Source organism: Protopterus annectens, chromosome 9.part0, assembly GCF_019279795.1.
Source record: "Protopterus annectens isolate FY-2018-M chromosome 9.part0, PAN1.0, whole genome shotgun sequence".
NCBI classification, from domain to species: Eukaryota; Metazoa; Chordata; order Ceratodontiformes; family Protopteridae; genus Protopterus; species Protopterus annectens.
Genome location: NC_056743.1, coordinates 171,129,462 through 171,149,436, shown reverse-complemented (window position 1 = coordinate 171,149,436; position 19,975 = coordinate 171,129,462). Strand labels below are relative to the sequence as shown.

At 40.2% G+C, this 19,975-nt stretch overlaps 1 protein-coding gene across 1 annotated transcript in view; it reads right to left on the bottom strand.

The window, feature by feature from the left end:
- Nucleotides 1-19,975, bottom strand: part of PIK3C2A (phosphatidylinositol-4-phosphate 3-kinase catalytic subunit type 2 alpha) — a gene marked incomplete in the record, with an annotated part of 1,553,204 nt that overhangs the window by 512,585 nt on the left and 1,020,644 nt on the right. The window contains 1 exon segment of the mRNA XM_044082088.1: nucleotides 17,134-17,226. Within this exon segment, the coding sequence (XP_043938023.1) occupies nucleotides 17,134-17,226 (93 nt within the window).

Genomic DNA, 19,975 nt, shown 5'->3' with positions numbered 1-19,975 from the left:
TGCGGCATTGGTCAGCCATGGACCTGCCCATGTAGGAGTACAGACGATGATTCAAATAGTGTCTAAGGTGTTTTGGTGTAAGGGGTTTTCAACTTATGCAAAGCAATTCTGTTTATCTTGTTTATTATGTGCAAAATATCATGCGCAGGGGGAGTTAAGAAGTCTCAGCAGGCATTCCCTACCCCTCCATATCCATTCCACACACTCTGTATGGACTTTATTGAATTGACACCCTCAGAGGGAAAAAGGTTCTGTTTAATCATTATTGATGCTTTTTCTACATGGGTAGAAGCTTTTCCAGTAAAGCACCTGAATGCACAAACAGTAGCAAAACTTTTGACTACAGAAATAATTCCCCAATTTGGTTTACCAAGACGCATTTACAGTGATAATGGGTCTCATTTTTTAACCAGATTGTTCAGAAGTTGGGTCAAGTGTTTCAAATTGATCTTAAATATCATTGTGCTTACCATCCCCAGTCAGCTGGACTGGTGGAAAGACAACGGTGTCTTGAAGAGTCAGCTCCACAAACTGATGGCAGAAATACATAGATCATGGACTGTGTGCCTTCCTTTGGCACTCCTGTATATGCGAATCTCACCTTCCTACAAAGGACTTACACCATTTGAACTTTTGTTTGGGAGATCATATTACGTCCCGCAGTGGCAAGGACTGTTGCCAGCGGAACGTGAGGGGGGGGGGTGAGGATCTAGCGGATTATATGAAGAAGCTGCTAAATGTCAAATCTCTTGTAACCAATGACTCCTTTGCAGATTCCAGAAATGAAACCTTGTTAAGCGTGGCACCCGGGGACTGGGTGTGGATTCGAATTGTGAAGAGAAAGAATTGGTCATCCCCCAGGTGGGAAGGCCCATACCAAGTACTAATCTCGACACCTACGGCTGTAAAGATCGCTGAGAGGACTTCGTGGATTCATATCACCCACTGTAAAAAACAAGACTCTTCCTTCTACCATTGATATTGGTCAAACTCCACCGGACCTCTGAGCGCAAAGTCTGGCTACAAAGGGGGATTAGCCCAATAGGGGTTAGTTCGTCTCAAACCCAGTGAAGAAACCAACGGCGTGAGGTAGTCCTTATGGAGGATGGCCACGTTCAACTGGTACTTGAACTATTACATGATGATGATTTTGGTGGCGAAAGTAAATATGTCCATACGAGAAGGAACAGTTGCAAGAGAAAAAGGAATGGTGGTGCTGCAAGTGCAAACAGGTGTTACTACTGTGTTTAAGGTGAAACTTTGTGAAGGAATTTTGGACTGTTCTAAATGGAACAATGATAATTTCTTGACTCGTGCAAAATACTTGTGCAATAGAGACTGTACGTCCTGGTCAAATGTTTGGTGGTCAACAGATGTGAATGGATGGGAAACAAGTGGCGCAGTGATACCAGAGAAAGATAAAAGCAAGCAACAAAGAATAAAAATTGCGCATTTCCAAGGTACCGAAGTAATTACTATAATCATCGTGTCACCACAAGAAAGTGATTGAGGAGTTTATGGAATCGGAGTGTCTCTTCCAATTGGAACTGATCCTTTGGGGACCCTCCAACTTAAAGTACAAAGCCTTAAAAATGCTACAAGTAAAGCAGATTTTGCCTTCACAGAAGAACAATTGTTACTAGAGACGGGATTCTTACACCATAATGAATGGTTATCTTAGGTTAGATATAGTACCCAAGAGGCACATCGTGAGAACTGTGTTTCTTGTGCTGAAGGTAAACAGCAACTAGCGACAGTCCCATTGATGCGAGATGAAGGTAACCTAACGTGTCTGTTAAAATTATTCTTCAACAAAACTGAAGATAAATGCAAAAATGAAACTCAGCGTTTTCCAGTCATAAGCAAAGTTGAGAAACCGCCTGCAGCGATTTCCTATCCAGGTTCGTATATGTGTATTTCCAGAGATGGCACAGGGAAGAATTATGGCAATATGGGACAAAACTATTGCAATGTTACTGTGAATGGCAATGAGAATCCATTTCTGGAGAACCAAACTCATAGTTTAGCAGACGTATGGTGGTTATGTGGAGACAACAAACTCAGATCAAGGCTTACGATTCCCTGGAAGGGAACTTGTGCACTTTTAAAGTTAATTCTGACATTCTACATTTTCCCAGTTCCAGCAAGCAATTTTGTAAGAGAACCTGAAATAAAGCCGAAGTGGTTGAGTAGGAGAAAACGAGAGGCACTGAAGCAATCCTTCGATAACGGTGTCTACATCGATAGCATTGGCGTACCAAGAGGTGTACCTGATGAATACAAAGCAATAAACCAAATAGTAGCTGGTTTTACATCCATCTTTGTCTGGATTCAACCTAATAAGAATGTGGACTGGATCAACTACATTTACTATAACCAGCAGCGTTTTGTGAACTATACCAAAGATGCATTAAAAGGAATTGCTGAAGAACTGGAGGCCACTTCACAGGTGGCATGGCAGAATCGAATTGCGCTGGATATGCTCCTGGCCAAAGAAGGAGGAGTTTGCAGGATGTCTGGGACTTTCTGTTGTACATATATTCCAAACAACACTGCGCCTGATGGAAGTATCACTCGAGCTTTGAAAGGTTTGGAAATGTTATCCGAAGAATTGGCAGAGAACTCTGGGGTAAGTAATCCCTTTACAGACTTTCTACAAGCGTGGTTTGGAAAATGGAGTCATCTCATCGGCAGTTTCCTGGTGTCCGTTGGAGTCGCTGTGGCTATCATGGTGGTATGTGGTTGCTGTTGTATACCCTGTATCAGAGGCCTTCTACAAAGACTGGTTGATACTGCTGTTATGAAGACAATGTACCAGCAATTGCAACAGACTGGTGAAAGTGAATACATTGAAATGTGACTTTTTGCAAAAGTTTTTGAAGTTTAAAAGTTTGTCTTGCCAATGAAGTAATGTATGCAAAGACAAACTTAGTTTTTACCATATATTGCTGAAATAAAAAGACAAATAAAAAGTGTTTTCAGGGGGGAAATGTTAAGAGAAAAAGTTTTAAAAACATACTGTTATTTGTCTTTTTCCTCTGCTTGCAAAGTGAACATGTTATTTGTTGGGATATGTCTATCAAAGATGGGCCTCATCTGTGAACAAAATGCAGCATTGCTTATGAACCTGAATAATATTTGTTTTCTGCATTTCAGAATAAAGAGATTTGATTATAGCTTGGTGAAGCCTGGGATAAGAACACACGGCCGAGTAAGAGTTAATTTACTGAAGCAGGCTGTGTGTCCTGGAAAATTTGAGCTACCATTGTTGAACTGAACATTCTGTACTTCTTGAACATTCTGTACTAACTGTTGGTTTGAGGTGATTTGTGATAAACATGTTTATCACAGGTGTTTTTCATAGCCAACTGTCAATGGTCAGAAATGTAACAAAAAGTTGTTTTGCTTGCAGTATTAAAAGTTGATGTCAGTAAACAAGTTGACCAGAGGAGATCATCTTGGCCAACATACTGTGTAATCTGGTTAGCTGCTAATAAAGAAATTTTTCATCACCTGAGGCGGATGTGACTCGTTTGAATTTTTCTTCTGACAGATACTGAAGCTTCAGACAAGAAATGAATCAGTGTAATAGAAAATGGCACAATTTTAGTATACACACCTACATCATTATAGAAAGAATTAAACATTTCACACATCTTTTAATGAATTTTTGTATGCCTCTTTACCAAAAACAGCAGCAGCTAGTTGTATACCATTCCTGACAGTGATAGCCTGTGAAAACTGTGTGCCCAAAAAATTAACCAATTAAAATGTTAAGGTATTTCTGTTATGACTACAAGTATGCAGCGTATGTGTGCGTGTATGTGTGTGGGGGACTACTCCTTTATATGTCATAGGTACCTCCCTAAAACCACAGCCCAATCTGATAGTCACTTACTTTGAATTCTGCATGCAAGACTATAGTCTTGAATAAGAAGGCACTAGAATCAGTCACTCAAACAAGCATATGACTATCACATTAAAAAATAAGGTGAAGGCTGTCCCAGCCTGCTGTGGTTCTGGTCATTACTCCCAGTCTCACTTTAGGATAAAGACAAAAAAGAAGAAATCACAAGCATTTTGGTGATGTATGAAAAGGTCTGCCACTATGCTGTAGAAATCACGTCTCTGTTTTGCATAGCAAGCTTGTAGAACAAGCAACCTTGTGGAAATAGATATACTCAGTCTTAGAATACTGACTGAGGTAAGACAATTACTAGCCCTAGGAAGCTAGTGATTACAGGATAAGAACATAAAGCAGGAAGACATGCACACCTGCCTCAATCAGAAAAATAAAAGCAACAGCCAGGTATAAAAACTACAAAACTGTGGAAGTGTGTCACTGCAATACAAACAAAAATAATTCTGCAGCAGGAAAAGCTACAACCTGCAGCTGGAGAAGATATACCACAAACAAACATAAATGCAAAAAAATAATTAGATATCTACTTGGTGGACTGCTAAACAGTTTTTACTTGATGCTACAACCTATTTTCAGATGGAAATAACATTTTTTGATAATAATCCTGGCTGTGTCCTACAGGAATTACAAAGTGAACTGGCACCACACCTGTGTGCCCTGTTGAATCACAGCCTCACTTCACGCTTTGTCCTTACTGAATGGTGCACTGCTACGGTCATCCCACTCCACAAAGGGGGAGCAACTACAGAGCCTTGGAACTACTGCCCCATTAGCCTGATGAGTCTGATATGCAAGGCTATGGAGCGCATCATCATCGACCTTATAAACGGGGACATAGGGAATCTCCAGACTCTAGACCCCACCCAGTTTGGATTTGTGAAGGGTAGATCATGTCTGCTCAACCTGGCAGACTTCGAGTCTGTCATCTGAGCTGTGGATGAAGGCAAGGTAGTTCATACAGCTTACCTCAATCTGGCCAAGGCCTTCGATGCCATTCCTCACTCGGTCCTGGTAGACTTCAAGTCTCTTAACCCAGAGTCTGCCCACACTCTGGAATAGACTTCCCCATACATGTCAAGCACGGCACCTCACTGGTCCTCTTCAAGAGAAATCTTGATGAGTGGATGGGAAATAGAAATTTCACCATGGAATCACCTCAGTGGCCTTACTTGATAGGGGCCCTGAGAACTAACACTGGGTGGCACGATGCCAGGGAATCCCTTAGGCTAGGCTTATAAAGGCTCCAGGGCCATTAGCCTAGTACAACCCCTATGAACCTATTCAATTTCTGGAAGATGAGTTTCTAACAAAGTTTGCATACCAGTTGGATTATATAGTGTTTTAAACTGTACCAGGAAGCCAAAATGATACTGCTGTGTGATCAGCTGCAGGGAGTGGTGCATTCTGTTTACTATACTGAAGTATAATTCACAGTTGTATATAAATGCCACAATATGCTGTGAACAAGAGTCAGTATCAGCAATTATGCCTGCCTTCCATTTGCTGACGTACGTTTTTTGATGTGACTTGCCAAAGCAGTCTGTATGATATACAAGTAAGAAAAGAAGTAACTGATAGATGGTACAATGGAGTAGTGATTGCACAAATATGGATGTAATTTTTTTTCACGCTACTATCTGGTGTCCAGTCCATGTTGCGATGTAACAGTTTTGTGATACAGGTACGATGAGTATTATCTTCAGTTTAAAAAACGGCTTCTTCTGTGGTCCTTCTCTAGCCTCATCTGCTGATATTGTTAGGATTCCATGTGAAAATAATAAGCCATTGTATGTGACTTATGGTTGCCATGCATATGCATCACACCTCCATCTTCTGTTGCTGAAGAGTGAATTGAAGTTACACTGAGAAGTGGTGATGTCTGCGTAATGGAATCAACTCTCATCTCAGCAGGATACCTGTTAGCTAAGCTTGTCCCTTGATGTACTGAAAGACAAAGCCATTGTTATTCATCTAGCTTCACAAGTTATGCATTTGTAGAGACTAATTTTATCTAAATGATTGCTCTTGCTTCTAACTTTATAGAAGCTCTTATAATCTTTGTCTTTAAGCAGTGTTGATGCTATGGGCAGTTTGTACATTAGCTGGCTTGCATGTACTTTGATGTTACAGAACAGCTATTCAACACCCTAAGTTTGACCTTTGCACCCTTTTGTTTTTTCTGCAGCCATAGCCCATCTCTGTGGTACATATTACTTGATGTTTATGTATAATCCTAATAATTTGCTTCACTGATGTTTACAGCTAAATGGCTTTTCAAGTTCGATCCCTGCTGTAAGAAGTATCTTCATATGTTTATAGAAATGCAACAGTTACAGGTACTTAAAAAATGAGTGTAGTATGAAACAATGTTGGAGGTAGTTAATTTATCTAGCTTGTCGAGGAAATTAATTTCTAATATGAGTAAATACAGAAACTTGTAATGACAGCTTGCAATGGACAACAATATTGAGGAGGAACAGTATGCACACTGTTCACAACAGTAAGAGTAGGCACTGCATAGGATGAAGGAAATAATTTAATGTTGTTGTGTCTTTCGGCTTTTCCCGGTTAGGGGTTGCCACAGCAGAACTCCGGTCCGCTAATGATTGGTAGTTGATTTTTACGTGCCGAGTTACCAGCCCTGACGCACAACCTTCAACGAAGGTACGCCCATTCACGCATGTCTCCACGCAGAAGACGTGGAAATAATTTAATGTGAATTAAAAAAAAGACATAACACCAATGAATATGTGCAGACAACAGCAGTAGTACATACAAAATAGAGACTTCAGTAGTATGCGTAAGGGAAAACAAAGCAGAAGACTGAAATTCTGTTCAAGGCAAATATCAGTTTTCTTTATGAGTTGATGATTATTATTTCAGACAGAGCCCAATCGGTCAGTGGCCAAGATGAACTGTAATCAGTGTATGCTACTGACATGCTTAGATGAATAATTAAACAGTCTTACATCAAGGTTTGTGAAAAAGCATTTTTGTAACGATTTACTGTAAAAGTGGTATTCAGATGATAGGAGTAAGGAGAGAGATGTGGTAACATTTTCAATGATACACCTGACAGACTGCAAGCAAATCTGTTTGATGTGTATTGTCATGCAAAGCTGACTGAATAGCTGAACCTTGCAGGGCAGGAAATGTGATACTCTTGCTAGCAGGGGGTTGGAATATGGGAGGGGTAACTTTAGAAGGAACCGAGGCAGATAAAACAAATGTCTAAAAAAAAGGTTGTTATCTCAGCAAAGGACTGCTAGTTTGGGAAGCCTTTTTCACACATCAGCAGCAAACACATTTGTTAAGAGGCACTGCATGACAGTGAATTATACTTTTACCGAGTCCTCTGAAAATTAGCTCCATCTCTGTTCTTCCATTCTAAGTGAATGGAACAGTAATGTGACAGTCCAGCTATGGGCACTAAAATCTCAAATACAGTGGACTTGCAGTGCATTAAGGGGAAGATTTTTTCTTTACAACAAAAAAAACTCATCAGGATGTCTGGCCCCAGGAGGGCAGTCAGGGGGTACAAACAGAATAAAATTAGAATTGACTACTTCTATCTGGTACATACAGGTTTGCAATGAGCCAAACTTAAGGAAAAGTTAAAAAATATATTGTTTTAAATTATTTTCCTGTAGTGGCCCTTTAATTCACTGTGGTAGTCTTGCCTATAATTTGCACTGCATTTCTGTCTATAGTTTCACTTGCAGTGACTTGTACGGCCATCAGAATGAAAGCAGTCACTTAAAATCCTTATTGTCGTGAAGTATCTATTTGCACCGGGGCATTAATGTAGTGGATTGCATCTTGTAGTCAGTTTGATTCACTCACTTTACAATTGCAGTCTGTCCTCGTGTGAAGATGTCACTTAAACTGATGTTGCTGAAAAAAGATGAGATATCCAGAGTGTTCTATTCTTAATGAATATTTGATATTAGTGAGCACAACTTATTTAATAAATGGTATTTATGGGACACCTGCAATCTGCAAATAGCTGTTTCTGCATTTTTGGTAAGCTCTTGCACAACTCGTTTGTTTTGGCATTAGACAGTAAATAACTGTGTGTAGTAAAGTGGACCTGAAGTGCTGAATGCAAGGTGCAATTAAAATTGTTTTGGAACAGAAAATGATACTGTTTTAGACTCCTGTATCTGGTTTCAGTGTGTTCTCAATCTTTGCATCCCCTTTTACCAGCATGTTTCCGACCAGAATGATTGTCTTTACATAAAAATACTCTTACAGGTATGTAGCTCTTCCTGTCTTATCTTCTTCCTCAAAGGTACCTACCTTCCATAGCTCGACCTTCGTGTTTGTATGTCTTTTATTTTGTCTCTTATTTTCCTAAAAAATGTATCTCTCTGCCCTATCCTTAACTTTTTTTTTCTGTCTCTCTCTTTTCCCAGATACGTTTGTGTACTTTGTTCTTTATTTTTTTGTTAGATTAGCAATCATACAGACTAATACACAGCTTTGTTGATCATAGACTCCTAACCTTTCCTTTTTCTCTCATAAGCTGTTTTTGTCCTCTTCTTTCCTCATCCTATCTCTCCAGATATAATTATCACGTCTTGTGTATTACTTGTGTTTGACAGTTACCACCACAGAGATATTCTCAAATATGCACAGTTTTCATGTGTGTTCCTTCTTAAAATTAGCTTGTCTATCACCACTGGTAGAGTTTTTATTAGAACCCAGCACAGAAGCTGCTAATACACAGTGAATAATTAGTAGAGCATATAAAATGTTCCATGCTAACTATAAGAGTCATTCAGAGGAAGTTGGAAGGAATTGGGCAGTGAGACTGGATATGCAATTCCCAACTAAACAATGGGAGGAGAGTCTACCAAAAATGCAATAAAATCAAAAAGATTTAAGAGTTTGCTTGGAAATATTTATATAGATATTTTTATACCCCAAGTAGACTCCAGATACATTTTCCACAGGTAGCCAGCAAATGTAGCAGGTGTGATGGGGAAGAAAGAGGTAATTGGGAACATATTTTCTGGGAGTGCAGAGAGTTGAAAGACTTTTGGGATTCTGTGCATAAATCACCACTGGAGAGGCTGGGTGGGCAGATTGTTGTGATGAGGGAGATGATTTTTCTGAGCTACGGTACAGATTTGGAGTTGCAGAGACATGGTAAAACCTGGCTGTGTCTAATCATGGTGGCTGCCAAAAAAGCAATTACTAGACAATGGAAATAAAAAAGCTACACCAACTATACTGGAAGGAGTGAGTATAGTAACATAGATTAAACAACTGGAATTGAGATCAGAAGAAAAGGGAGGAGCAAACCACACAGTAAAAAATGGGAATTGTAAGGAACAATCATACCTCAACCTTTTGGAGCAAAAAATCTAGACAAAGCTTAAAATGATGGGGGCCAAAAAGGCCCACAACAATACCGTAAAAGTGTAGCGTCCCGGAAATCACAGACGCACAGGTGAAAACAGCCCTTTCAAAAGCCAAAAACACAGCGTCAATGGGGCCAGATGGTGTCCCAGGCTGCGTCTTGCATGAACTACAGAATGAACTAACCCCCCACCTAAACACGCTGTTTAACCTCAGCCTCTCCACAGGCTACGTGCCCATAGAATGGCGCACAACAACCGTTATTCCACTCCACAAAGGAGGGGCCACAACTGGTAACTATCGTCCCATAAGCCTGACTAGCCTAGTCTGCAAGGCTATGGAGCGGATCATCATGGAACTCATTAACAAAGACATTGGGAACCTCCAAACACTTGACCTGCCGATGACTGCAAACTGGGAGCCATAATTGACTCTCCGGCTAACACGGACATCCTCCAAAAGGGCATTAATGAGACGGACACCTGGTGTCAAAGTCATGGCCTCAAGCTAAATGCCAAAAAATGCTTAGTCATCCCATCTGGGAAAAACAAAACACCCATGAATTACCACACAGGTGGCAGCCCCCTTAATACAGAAGAGGTAATAAGAGATCTGGGGACCCAGGTAGATAGTAATCTCTCCTTTGACAATCATATTGCCAAAGTAGTTAGGAAATCCTTCTATGTGGCCCATCTAATTACTAAAGGGTTCGCATCTAGAAATAAAGAGGTTATAGTGCCCCTTCTACTCGTCACTCATCAGACCCATCATAGAGTAAAATGCCCGATTTGGGATGCACCTCACAAGACACTTCCAACAGCTGGAGAGACCACAAAAGTACCTCAATAAGAGGATTACTGGCCTCAAATATATGTCCTATGCAGCCCGACTGAAAAAACTCTGGCTGTACTCAGTGGCATATCGCTTACTCAGAGGTGATCTCTGCCTGACTTACAAAGCCATGTCCAACTCAGAATTGATGGACATGCTCCACCTAAAGAAATCCAAGCCACTGTGAGCAACGCGCTCTAGGGATGCTGGAGGGATAGATTCCTGTCACAGAGACTCCCCATGCTTTGGAACAAAATTCCAAACTGCATTAGGCAGAGCCCCTCACTAACACTCTTCAAGAGAAACCTTGACGAGTGGATGGGTAACAGAAAATACACCCTTGGGATCACTTCATTGGCTCTGCTTGACAGAGGATTAGTTAATTAATCAATGGGGTGGCGAAAGCCGACACACTCTGGCTAGGCTTATAAATTCCCTTGGGCAGATAGCCTAGTACCTACCTATGAACCTAATTATGCATAGCATAGTTGTAGCCTCTGTGCAACAGTTAACAACACTCAGATTTCATGCTCGCACATCAAAAGTCACAGAGTTGAAAGTTAAAACCCTAAGAGGTGCAATAATTAAGGAATTTAAATAAAGGAAATCTCAGTAACAGAATGATTACCTTTGCCAAAGTGTCTTTTAAAAATTATTAGTCATAATCTTGTTGCAAGTTACTAACCCTTTAGCCCGACTGAGGGGAGGTACCCACTTCCGGTTCCCTGACATGGTAGTAGTATTCCTCCCTTGTTTCTGACATGAGGCCGTTATACAAATCCAACTATTAAGTGTTTTTAAGACAGTTTCATAACTATGTGAACATATGCAGAAAACATGCATTTTGTGTTAAATATTTTCCTCTCCTACATCCTGAGTATGGCATAGGAATAATTTTGCATTCACCAATTATGACTTTCTTTTTTGTTCTAGCTTCATTATAGCAGCATTTTCTCTTCCAATATATGGGGGTTGCTCTACCACACATATAGCATTGCACACATGCAGCATTAAACTGACTGTACTCATGCTCAATGTACATATCCAGTACATGACTATTATAAGTACTGTTATTTATTTTAGTAAAGTTGATTTAACTGTTGAGTATTTTTTCCCATGACTCCGCTGAAAAGGGGTTACTGCCCAGATGGCCTTTCTTGGTAAACAAATATCAAAGAACTAAAATGCATACAAAATACATAAATATATTTTGCTATTTTGCAAAATGCATTTTTTTAAAGTTCTTTACATACCAAGCCTGCAATTTTAATTTTTTTAAGAGATCACATGCCATTACTATTGCATTCATGAATTGAGACAGAGAGCTAGCCTCCACCATTACCAATATTCTCTTTTTCACTTCTCTTTCCACATAGAAGTTGCTAGCATGATGATCCAAACTTCAAATAAGCAGTTCAGGAGACCTAATATTACATCATCACCACAAACGAGCGTGCTTAATGGCAAATGTTACTTTAAGAGCAGTGACTAGTGGTTTACTGATGCTTTTTAAAATAAAACTGAGTGTTTACTTTCTGTCAAACAGCAAAAAGCTAATCAAAGCCATATTATTTCCAAGCAAATGGTAACTAGTCTTAAAGATTGTCTTCTTTTACTTTAAGCAAGAAGAATACAAAAAAAAAGTTGCATTGTGGAACTGGTTCAGTGTAACAAAATATTCATACTTCAAGATATTAAAATGTCCCCATCTCTTAAAAGAATCATCAGTGTGTTTTTTCTGAAAACGTAAGTGAGTTACATACTTGCTTTAATATTAAATTTAAACAAATGCAAAATATATGTTAGAGGTCTTTGGTTCAAATCCCAAACGAGCTAAAGAGCTAACATTATCCTTTTATTCTTATGATTCTAGAACTATGGCAACACTGAGAGGTGCAACTGGGATGATTCCAGTAGTCCTGCTAATATTTGGTCATTTATTAACATTTTTTGCTATGAGTAAAGAATAGTTGTATAAAATCTTACCATAACCATAGATGTCCTTCTCTACTCTATGCTGCAGTATTCATAACATGATGGAGTCCGCCCCGGCTGACTCGTACGTCCAAAGCCAGTATACAAAAGTCTCAATGCTACTTTAAGGTATGTTCAATGCCATGCATCAGCTAGCATATATTAGCCATAAAGAGACGGCGGGTATTAAGCGGACATCAGCATATACCAACCTCAGAAATTAATGTTGCACAGCTCCAGGCTGATCTGAAGCGAGGAAAACATGCCACCAGGGGCTCAGCAAACATCAGGGGGAGGGGGGGGTAATACTGCAGCACATAGAGAAGGAGGACATCTATGGCTATGGTAAGATTTTACACAACTATTCTATGTCCTTCTATTCATATGCTGCAGTATTCATAACATGAGGGAGAGTGCCAAAGCTCATGCAGAGGAAGAACTGGGCGGAGGAGAAGAAGCATTTTCTATAAACCCATGCAGAACAGCTCTGGCAAAACCAGCCCTTGACCTAGAAATTACATCTATTTTACAGTGTTTAGTGAATGTATGAACAGAAGACCAGGTAGCTGCCTCCAGGATGGAAGGAAGTGTCCAACCCTTTAAAGAAGGTTCCAGAAGAGGACACTACCCTAGTGAAATGCACCCTTACAGGAGAAGAAAGGCTCTTTCCATTGGTTAAGTAACAGAAGGAAATAGCTTTAGAAATCCAAGACGAGATAGTTTGCTTGGAAACAGACTGTATCTTATCTTTCAAGGGCCCTGGGTCAAACAGGCGTTCATAGACTTATGGATATAATTAGTTTTGCTCAGGTAGTATCCGAGTTGCCTGTGCACATCCAAAGTGTGAAGAATCCTCTCAATGGAGGATTGAGGGGTGGGAAAAAAGGTTGGGAGGTTGACTGATTGAGGGATAATTCACTAACCACCTTGGGCATAAAAAGGAGGGACTGGTGCGTAGAAATACCCTATTCCTGTGAAAGACTGAATGTGTGAGCTGGTCCATCCACTGGAGTAACTTGTGATTCCCCTTGGTCAAATGCAGGAAGAGGGGGAACGAATGCTGTTTTGTCTAAGGGGGTCAACCAGCAAGATTTCTGGTTGTTCCCGCTGTATTTTCAGCAGGATCTTTTGGAGAAGTGGGAAGAGGGGGATGCATACAGAAACATCTCCTTCCAAGAAAAGGATAGGGCTTCCACCTTCCATGCCATGGGATGTGGGATCATGGAACAAAATCTGGGAAGCTTTCGGTTCATGGGGAAGCAGAGAGATCTGACGTGTACCCCCATCAGTGGACTAGGTCCAGAAACATCACCGTGTAACATTCCATTTGTGGGATTGAGCCATGGACCTGCTGAATGCGTCTGCTACAACATTCTGAGTTGAAGGAATGTAAACAACCTGAACAAAGGACTTGACTCTGCAAAGCTAGATCCCAGGCCTATAAAGCCCGTTCTAAAGAGGAGGTAAGACTTGGTCCCGCCCTGTTTGTTGACATATCAGAGGACCGTGGTGTTGTCTGTGAGCCACCTTAGAACCCCTGGGGAAAGCATGGGCAAAAATAAGGCCCTCATTCCTTTTATGTTGATGTGCTCCTTCAACTGGGTTGGAGACCAGACATCTCTGACCTTCCAGGATTCCAGTGTTGCACCCAATCCTGTATCTGAAGAATCCGTGTACAGCTCCTGAGTGGGAAGAGATGGTTGCAGGGGTAGGCCTGTATTCCCTGCAACCTGAAGAATCCACAAATTTAACTCCCTTTTCAAGCAGGGAAGGAGTGGAATGACAAAGTCCAGAGGGTGGGAGTGTTGCATCCAAACCATCCTCAAAAACCACTGGAATTTTCTCATGTGCAACTTGGCTAAGTAGAGGCCATGAACCCCAGGAGATGTAGAAAGTCCCTGGCAATCAGAGATTGAAGGGGAAAAAGGTCCTGGAAAAAGGAGGTAAGGGACAGAACCTGCTCTGGGAGTAAAGAGGCTGGCATCTAGTCTGTTTGAATCCTGCATCCAAGAAAAAATATTGTCTTGGGAAGGGGTCAGAGTAGACTTGACAGTTTATTCCAAATCCTAGACTTTCCAAGAGAGACATCGTGAAGGACAGATTCTTCTGAAGAATGTCTGGGGAGGGGCTTGGATGAGAAGATCGTGTGGGTAAGGAAAAATCATCTGCAGTAAGCTATGACAGGAGCTAAGCATTTTGTGAAGACCCCTTGGTGCAGTAGACAGACCAAATGGCAAAACACAGAACTGAAAATGTTAGGAAGCAACAGAAAAGTGACGAAATTTCCTGAACGGTAGGTGAATGGAGATGTGTAGATAGGCATCTCTGATGTCTAATGACACCATAAAGGCCTGGGGGAGTAGTGGGTAAAGTCAGCATATGAAAGGTGAGGGGCTTTCAGAAAGGCATTTAGATGGGAAGGGTCTATATGATGGGCCTTCTAGAGACCATCCTTCTTGGGAACCAGAAACATCCTGGAGTAAAAACCTTTTCCCACTTGAGAGAGTGGAACTTCCTGAACAGTACATTGAAACAAAAGAGTGGAAATGACCTGGGGAAAGAATTGCAGTTGTTCTTTTGGTGGTTGTGGAATGCCCCTGAAGGAGGGGAGAGTTTCCCACACCATGAAATATCCTTGATGGATGATGGAAAGGACCCAAGAGTCCTGGGTTATCTGATTCCAAGCAGGGAGAAACAGACTACCTGGCTTTGCCTGAAAGAGCGCTTTCTGAGAAGGGGTGGAGGAAGCAGACTTGGAAGGGATTTGTTTCCTGGAGTCCCTCTTACCTTTGGTGGAAGGTGGCCTAGTTGGCTTTCTGGCAAAGGCAGTTTTGTTAGGGTAATTCCTCTGAAACCTGGGAACATGGGAGACAAAGATAAGTTTTAAATCCTGGAGCTCCTTGCCCTTTTCTGGAAGTGATTTAAGTAGTTCTGCAGCTGAGTTACCAAACAAGGCTTTGTTGTACAGAGAGGCATCCATTAGCTTGGCCTTAATATTAGGCAAGAGTTGAAGCCTGAGCCATGAATACCTCCTCAGAGCAGACCCAAGGCTGCTGCCCTGGCTGAGGCCTCCACGGCATCATAACTGCACTTGATAGAGTGCCTTGTAACCTTGGCAGAGGAAATGAGAATGAAGGAGAGCTTAGCCTTGATGGGAGACTCCGGCAGCTCAGAAAAGAGGTTTCCTGTATCTGATGAGAGCCAGGAAATATTTGGCCTTATGAGTTTGATAATTTATTGCCCTGAAGGCCAAAGTAGCAAAGGTATATACTTTTCCCCCTAGTCTCTCCATGATTTTGTTCTCATCTGAGGGAAGCAAGGAGGTGGAAGGCAATTTAGATGGCCTGTCTGCTGAACTTGATAATAGCTGGGTCTACAGTGGGAGCTTTGAACAGGAATTTGGAGTTCTGAGGCACCTTATAAAATCTATTTGGGCACTTGAGAGCTGGAGACTGGGAGTCTGGACATTTAGAAGCAGCTGTAAAGGTATCTAAGAAGGCCAGTAGGACAAGGGGAATGGCAGATGGAGAAGGAGAGTCCATATGAAGGAAGTCATAGTACCTCTTTTGTATGTCAGACACTTGGCAACAGTCCCATTTGAAGAATTCTTTCATCTTCAGTATAGTTTCCCCAAAGGAAATATCCTCCCAAGGGGAATCTGTACCATTATATTACTCTTCTGGTGAGGCATAACCCAAAGAGGAAGAGATTTGTGTTGAATAAACCAGGGATTCATCCCCCTGATGATTCCTCCTCATCTGAAAAAATATCCTCAGAGGTCTTCTTTAAAGGAGTAGACGGAGGAAAGCCAGGAGAAGGGGAAGAAGGAGCAGGGGTCTGATGTAGTGCCATAAAGGCATTGAAAAGGCCTTGGGAGAAGGCTTGCCAATCCAGTGCTTGATCCTGGGGAACAGGAGAAATGTGTTTGGTTTTTAACTTTTTTTTTTTTTTTTTTATAGGAGCTTCCATGTTGTGGAAGATGGATGGGTCAAACATCGGCCTGCACTACACAATGTCCACAGGCACATGTTCCAGCATGACTTGGGTGATACCACACACGTGTTCAGTAATAAGCCATGGTTTCCCTCCCTACAACTGAATCTGACACCTGTAAATCTCCTGTGAATGTGCTGGCATGGTCCTTCATGGCTTCTGCTGTGGTACCTGTCAAAGGAATGTCTACTGACTCCGGGACAGCCTCCAGTCCCACATCAGCCTTGGCAGGGAAGCCTGGAAGAAAGGGAGTAGCACGAAGATCAGGCAGAGACTTCTTGGCCTTTTTAAGTTGCAGCTCATCTGAAGGGCCGAACGCTGCCTTCATATCACGCACTTAACACTTAAGTCGCTGATTCTCCAGATATAGTTTAAGGGAATATAAATGGCTGTGAAGGGTTTTGGGGACAAAAGCATTACAGAAAGCACAGGTGGTGTGGTCGTGGTCTGGGCCTAAGCAAAACAAGCAAAACTCGTGTGAATCCTTATGTGGAATCTGCCTTTCACACTGACACTTGTCCATCCTAGTTAACATGTAATCACTAAAGACAATATGGTAGCCAAAATTTAAAGAAAAAAAAAACAATGGGGTACGTATCTGAACCAAAGTTTGTGATTTATTTGGCAAGCAACGACCAAATCAAGCGATAGGACAGATGGCAGAAAAGTTCTGAGGTTGGTACATGATGACATCTGCTTTATATCAGCCATATCTTTATGGCCGCTGTATACTAGCTGACGTGCGGCATAACATGTACCTTACAGTAGCACTGAGACTTTTGTATACTGGCTGGACATATGAATCAAACGGAGGTGGACTCCCTCATGTTATGAACACTGCAGCATATCAATGCAAGAACATTTGAATAAAACACTTCACTGTGTCTAGAACAGTCACTAGCAACAGCTAGCTGATGACATTTATTTCTTTTGCTATCTTTGCTCTGTTACTAAAGCCAACAGCTTACAATACATTTCAGAAAGATTAAAATGACAAATGAATGCTACACTCCATATACCCTTATTATGTAATGTAAAAATATACTTACCTTATACATAACATTTATTTCTTCCCCCAAAGGGTCGGCATTCACAAATGCTATCTTTAATGGAACTGCATTAGAACTAAAAAATGAACATGCCTACAAACAAAATATTTTTATAATTAATATACATAACAATACAGTATTTCCAGTATAATACAGACTGATTTATACTTATCTTAATCAAACATGATCTGAATGGTTTATTTTCCTATTACTTATGCCAGTGATATAAATGTGTTTTGTAATGTTTTTAAAAAAGCATCCAATGATTTAGAAACAGTAATAGATTGTGCACCACACTTTTCTTTCATTAATAAAAAGTCTTTAAAAAGGCAGCTATGCTATAAATCACATACTATACATGAAGTTACATCACAGAGGAAAGGTACTTACCCCTATAGAAAATGTATAGCATGCAGATATATTTTTTCCTGCACTACCTTTTTTCATCCAGTGAGTAAATTTAAAATAGAAGCAAATATATGTAGACTGTAGAACTACTGACATAGTATATTTCAGTTTTTGTCAAGTATGCAAAGCATACTATATAGGTAAAACGAATAGGATGCTAAAAAAACGTATTCTAGAACATATGAGAGACATTGCGACAGGTAAAGAAACTAATGCTCTAGCCAAGCATATTCAAAAAGAAGGGAAATATCATATTTTTAAATTCTTTGTGCTTGAGGTAGTTAAGAAAGGCCTTAGAGGAGGTGATATAAAAATAAAACTGAAGAACTAGAACAGAAGTGGATTATAAAATTAAATGCAGATAAACATCCAGGAATAAATGATGCAGTATCACTTAAACCCTTCCTTAAAGCACATTTGAAGCACTAAATGTTTATGTTGTTAATATGACATTTAATTATATCCATGCCTTATTAAATATGTTGCCTTTGCTTTATGTCTATATTTATAATGAATTCAAGCATATTAAATGAAATCAAGAATTTTGTCTGCCAAATGGGTGTGATCTAGCTTAGTTAGGCCTATATTATAATAATATGCACATATATATACACAAGCATTTTCACAGGTAATGTTTTGCTAATATTTTTTATTAACATTTTATGTTTCTATTGTATCGTATATACTGAGCTGATTTTTTATAAGTATTTTGTTTAGATATAAGCTGATACAAAAGAACGGCAAAGAAAGAAGTTTTGGATTTTTAAAAAGTTTTTATTGAAAGGGAATCACGCCCTTGTTTTAATTAGGTAATTGTGATTAACTGCAATGTGTTAATGATTGAAGGTTTAAAATGCTTGGTTAGATTAGATAACATTGTAATACAGTCTGAAGAAGCGATCTGGGTAGATTGCGAAAGCACTTACTCTCTTTTTGTATAAATAAAGGGTAAATCTGTCATGGAACTCTACAACTTCTTTATTTTACTAAGTAGTGCACTAACATGTATTTTCAGTCTATCCTTCTTTAGGGTGGAACAAAAAAAGAGATGGTCTCTCTCAGATAAATTATATGTTCAAAGGTGTCAATAGCTGTTATAGCAATAAGAAATCCAGTGGTCCAACTATATGTGTATAACAATTTGCCATATTTGGAATTCTAGATTTATGTATGATATTTAAAAATTGTGAAGAAAAGAAGCTGTTATTAGGAATCATACTTTTATCTTAGGCTGATGGTTTAATAACTGGATGCAGTACCCTGTTCTGTTGATTTGAAAGCAAGGATATGTGGAGAATTTAATGGTAATAGTGAAGCAGGCATCAAGCTCAACAGAAAATGTTATGATTATCTTGGCCAAGGAGAAGCTATCAAAATCAGTTTAGACTGGCCTTATTTTGCTTTGAACAGTAACTTCTAAATTAAAGGAAAATGACGGAGGGTACTCTAACCTCCAAGTCCACAAAAAGGAAAACGCAACTGCAATTCAAACAGTCTTGTGAGGCATGAAGGAAAAAAAAACAGTCTGGACTGTTTAGTATGGTATATACTGAACAGGCCTATTTCCATGAGAAAGCACATCTGTGGAATGTACATAAACCTGTTTAGTTTGTGAACCAACATTAATTACCCTATAAAAACACCTGTTAGCTGGAAACAAACATGGAATGCAGTTTAGCAAAGATTTGAAAAATGCATTGTAAAGTACATTCCTGAATTCAAATGCACCTTCAATAAAGATGGAAAAATACAGTTCCTCATTGTTTAAGTGGCACATAATTACAATAGTCTGTCACTTAGAAGATGACCTGGTTAAAAATGTCACGTAAAGCTGTCTCGATTCAGCATATTGCTTGTATGTCCTTTAGGATGATATGAAGCAACTTCTGCTGAATTATACAATGCCTACCCTAAAAACGTGCATGCTGATTGGCCAGCCCAACCAGCGTGCCCGCTAAATCCTCAATATACTAACGGAAAAAGGTCCGGTCGCCCGGACTTTTTCCGTTAGTATAAAACACTGTCTCGCTATGTTAAAAGAGTCTAACATAGCGACACAGATTTAAAAAAAGCAACGGAGATCTCCGTTGCTTTTTTTAAAGCTGTCTCGCTATGTTAAACTCCTTTAACATAGCGACACAATGTAAAGCAACGGAGATCTTGCGATCTCCGTTGCTTTAACTTTCTCGCTATGTTAAATGAGTTTAACAGCGAGACAGCTTTAAAATAAGCAACGGAGATCTCCGTTGCTTATTTTAAAGCTGTCTCGCCATGTTAAACCCATTTAACATAGCGAGATAGTAAAGCAACGGAGAACTTGCGTTCTCCGTTGCTTTTGCCCACACTCTGATGTACTCGCGAGGCATGCGCAGTACATCAGAACTGCCGCGAACACCAGACAGGTGCGGAAGGGCAGCAAGAGGCATTATACAAT